Source organism: Limulus polyphemus, unplaced genomic scaffold (genome assembly GCF_000517525.1).
Source record: "Limulus polyphemus unplaced genomic scaffold, Limulus_polyphemus-2.1.2 Scaffold2401, whole genome shotgun sequence".
Lineage (NCBI taxonomy): Eukaryota > Metazoa > Arthropoda > Merostomata > Xiphosura > Limulidae > Limulus > Limulus polyphemus.
Genome location: NW_013668011.1, coordinates 125,334 through 129,981, shown reverse-complemented (window position 1 = coordinate 129,981; position 4,648 = coordinate 125,334). Strand labels below are relative to the sequence as shown.

At 31.3% G+C, this 4,648-nt stretch overlaps 1 protein-coding gene across 1 annotated transcript in view; it reads left to right on the top strand.

Annotated features, from left to right (window-relative positions):
* LOC106466858 (WD repeat, SAM and U-box domain-containing protein 1-like) overlaps positions 1-4,648 on the top strand; it is a 30,894-nt gene that overhangs the window by 22,737 nt on the left and 3,509 nt on the right. Inside the window, exons 9-10 of the mRNA XM_022394925.1 lie at positions 1,014-1,339; positions 3,260-3,418. Of these exons, the coding sequence (XP_022250633.1) occupies positions 1,014-1,339; positions 3,260-3,418 (485 nt within the window). The remainder of the gene's footprint in view (positions 1-1,013; positions 1,340-3,259; positions 3,419-4,648) is intronic.

Here is a 4,648-nt window from a genome sequence, read left to right as displayed (position 1 = left end):
TTTAATTTTTTGTGTACAAGGGACTTGTAATGTGTACTAAAAGTCTGCCAAATTTTATGAAGATAAACAAAATGTATTAAAAGTTATTGAATGGGAACTAACGAGTACAAAGTTGGTTGATTCAACTGATCTCATAGTGAGAGAGTTAAATAAACCTTTGAGAAGAACAGTTGCATGATCTCTTGAATATGAATTTACATGAAATACACAGTAATAACAATTTAGTTTAATTACTGTACCGTTTGTATGCAACTGTCATAAGGCTATTTACTCAACAGTGATTCATATGGGTACCCCTGATGCTAAAGGGGAAAAAAATTAAGAAAATTGAAATTTTATAAGGTATGGTGATAATTATCAGAAAATCATGAAAATAATTCCAGCAGAATGCGAAAGAAATTATGAGTTTAAAGAATGAATATCTTGGGAAAATAGTGATGTGTCCTTGGAATATATAACTTTGTCATTCACGTTATGATTTTTTTGTAAATTGTTGTGTAAATTTCATATTGAAATGTTACATTTAAACTATTTATCCAGTATTTTTAATTATTGAGAGTGAAATCTTTATCATTACAAATGCGAGTGTAATGTGTAAATGTATGTTTTACACATAAAGTTGGTGTTTGTTACATTCATAAGTTTGGTGGCAATTTTCAATAAGCCCTTAAAGCCATCATCTAGTCCACCACATCTGGACTTTATGTATTAGTATACTTTTTGTAATTAAGTGAGACATTTTATGTAAGGCAGATTCTTGTTCATTGTATTTTTGTAAAATAATTCTTTAATATATAGGATAATTCATACCGTACAATAATCATATGTGTGTGTGTGTTACTTATTAGTAGGCATATGAGCACATGTTGTGGGATAAAATAGTGTTTTCACTAATATGCATACTTTGTACTTATGCTGTATAAAACTGACTTTTTTCGCTGTATTGTATTTTTATAATAGAGATATGACAACATCTATGTAAGTTACCATGATTCATCTAACTTTTGTAACAGGTATGTGACATGCTGTGCCTTTTCACTGGACACCACTCTGTTAGCTACAGGATCCAATGATAAAACTGTGATCCTTTGGTCTTTAGGAGAACAAGGACCAGAAGCAAAATCAAAAAAAGCAGGACTGAAGACACAAACAATACCTTCGTGCTCACTATCTGACCAAAGTGTAAGGTCTGTGGTTCGTTGGTCAGTCAGTGAAGTCAGTAGCTGGCTAGAGCGTTTAGATTTGAAAGAGCACATAGATGCATTTAAGAAGAATAATATTGATGGTCAAGAGTTGCTTCATTTAACTCAAGAAGGTCTTCAGATCTTCTTGAAAGTAGGTAAGTTTATATGTTATTTCTAAGAACTGAAAACTAGAGTACAGTACTGTCTCTTTATAATGCTATCATCAGGAGCCAATGTGCACCTGTGAGCGATATAGGTGGAGGAACATTATAACCAACTAATTAAACCATTTCCTCTTTAATGACATCATTTAAGACCAGATAGATGGAATCCCCATTGGGACCAATGTTAGCCAGTAGTTTTCTATGCTACTGTGAATGCATGTGGTTAGAAAACTGCTGATGTGACTTTAAACCTGTCCTTTGCAAACACTATAATGATGACACTTTCTTGCTATTTTGACATTTGAGTCACATTTCCAAATTTCTTTCTTACGTTAATTTCCAACATGAAGTTCACATTTTCAGTTTCTAACTTTCCACTCAGTTAGAAAAGTAACATTGGTTTTAAGTAAATGTTGTTCAAAATTACTAAAAGTGACATTTTTCAGGTACTTAAAAGACAAATCAGTATTTGAGAGAGAAAAGAACACCTAACTGAAAGATGTTAATAGAGAATAAACAATATGATATGAAAATATATTGATGAAACCAAACTTATCTGGCAGAGTTTCTGAGACTTGCCATATATGCTACTAACAGTGAGGGTATTCATCATAGACTAATTATTATTATTAATTGTTATTTTTATTTTAGAATTTTAGCATAACTTTTTGTATAAAATATAATTTATACTATATGGAACTTTCCTTTCAAGATCTGCCAGTACCATTTGAACTTTATCAAAATTAGTGAGGAAAATTTGAAAACTCATGTACACTCATACAACATATACTTGTTATTTTATATACATTTGTGTGTGTATATATATCTCAAAACAAGCTGTAAAAATAAGCTTAACATCCTAAAACTACAGATAATTCAGTATTTCACTGTTTATACACTAAAGTAGGACACACACATTATTCTCTTTTAAATCTACATCTTAAAATGGGTTCGATTAAACCTATTGGTGGGGCACTATTTTCAATTGACTTGTCAAGAAACATGAAAAAAGATGTAATATTGTATACTTTTTGTCAAAAAATTAAAAATTCCCCATCACTTTTAAGATGCTCAAATCCCAATCTGAAGGTCACGGGTTCGAATCTCCATCCCACCAAACATGCTCGCCCTTTCAGCCATGAGGGCATTATTACGTGACGGTCAATCCCACTATTCATTGGTAAAAGAGTAGCCCAAGAGTTGGCAGTGGGTGGTGATGACTAGCTGCCTTCCCTCTAGTTTTACACTGCTAAATTAGGGATAGCTAATGCAGATAGCCCTCGAGTAGCTTTGCGAGAAATTCATAACAAATCACAAACCACTTTTAAGAGAACATAAAAGAGTGAAGAACACCTTTTATACAAAACTTATTAAACTTTCCAAAATAATTCACCTTTCTTGCCATTTCAGATTTATTACTTAATTGTTTACATTTCTTGTGACTTGTATGCATGGAAGATTTTTTGACACTTGGTTGACTATGATGCTGATCCAGCTTTTCTCCATGGCTCTCATTTTGTTCTAAAGTAGGCATGTGCTACAGTCAACAGGATCTAGCTTGTTATTAATGATTGAGAAAGATTTGTAACATTATATGAACTGACTTGACAAGTTTTAATGCAATTTAACTGCTAAAATGTTAGTGATTCTAGATGGCAAATTTATTTTTGATGGATTTTGCATTGTTTCTTATTGTAATGATTTATATATTAATGGTGTATAAATTACTTGTAAAAAATTATCTATACTTGTATGTTTAATACATGCATAATAAAAATTGTATTCTCTCTCTTTGTCTGTAAAGTTAACTTACTTGATCTAGCATTGCATTTCAGGTATAAATAGACTTAAAAATATAATAATATGCTATTCCTTATTAAGTAAATGTTTTTTTATTATTGTTATTTAAAGAATCCTTGGGTCATCGTCAAAAAATTTTGCGTGCCATAAAGGCTCTAAGAAACCCTCTTTGGCAGCATCAGCTGTCATGGCAAGAACATGGGGATCTACCACAAGAGTTCTTTTGTCCAATAACTCATGAGCTGATGAGAGACCCTGTAGTTGCTGCAGGTATGTTTTGGTGTATGACCATTTAAACTGATATTTCTTAAGTAAAACTTCTGTAGCAAAAAAATGTGCACACTTATATATAATACACTATACATATGTTTGTTTTTTATTATTTTTTGGCACATCAGTGTAATATATTCCTGTACTTATTATACAACAAAATAAAGATAAGTGGAAAATTTAAGACAAACAAACACTTCTTTTAGTACATCTTCTGAACCTCAACTTTGACAGAGGATATGGAGAGTGGTTTCTTTATAGGCCTATACCACTGTATACATGTACTCAGGTAGTTTTATGTATAAATATTTATTACGTGCATATAGTTCAAATGCTTGAACATTAAGTTATATTATGGTTCTCTGGAGAAGAGAATAAACACTTTCAACGTTTTATTTCTCTTACCTTTTTTTAATATTTAAAGCATCCATCTAGTTACATAGTCCCACAAGTTTCAAAGCTAACTAAAATAGAGGGCTTGTAATGTACATAATTTGGGAATTTGTTACAGATTACCAGATGATATGATGAAATTAGTGAGAAACTTTACAATGAGATTAAGATTTCAGCTGTTAATTTAGTCATAATTATGGGTGATTTCAATTTCAGGCACATAGATTAAGAAATGCTAGAGTCAAACCGTGAGGGAGAAAGGATTTTGGAAACTGTTCAAGAACCTACTAGAAACAATGCTATTTTGTATTTATTGTTAACTTCAAACATAGAAATGATCGAGAGGGTGGAAATTTGGGAACATCTGGGTGCAATTTATCATTGCTCTATTAGGTTCAATGTTTTGCTGCATGTGCAGATAAGGAATGATGATGATGTTTTGGTCACAAATTAAAAAAACAAATTTTGAAGGGATGCAACAAGAATTATCTGTTGTGAATTGGACAGCTGAGTTATTTGGAGACACTGATCAGATGTGTAAACTTGTTAACTATTCAAGGTAAACATATTCCTTATAGAAAGAACAGTGTAGCTGCAAGTAAAAAAAAACCAGGTTAGCTCACAAAGAGTATAAAAGATAAAATTAAAGAAAAGAATCATAAATTTTAGAAATTTAAATTGACTGGTATGACAGGAGATTTAGAAGATTATAGAAGATCAAGAAAGTTGGTGAAACAGGAAGTTAAGACATACAAAAGGATGTATGAGAAAAGGTTGGCTGAAAATATAAAAAGTACCAGTAAGGATTTCTTTAAATACATTAAGAGTAAACAAAAT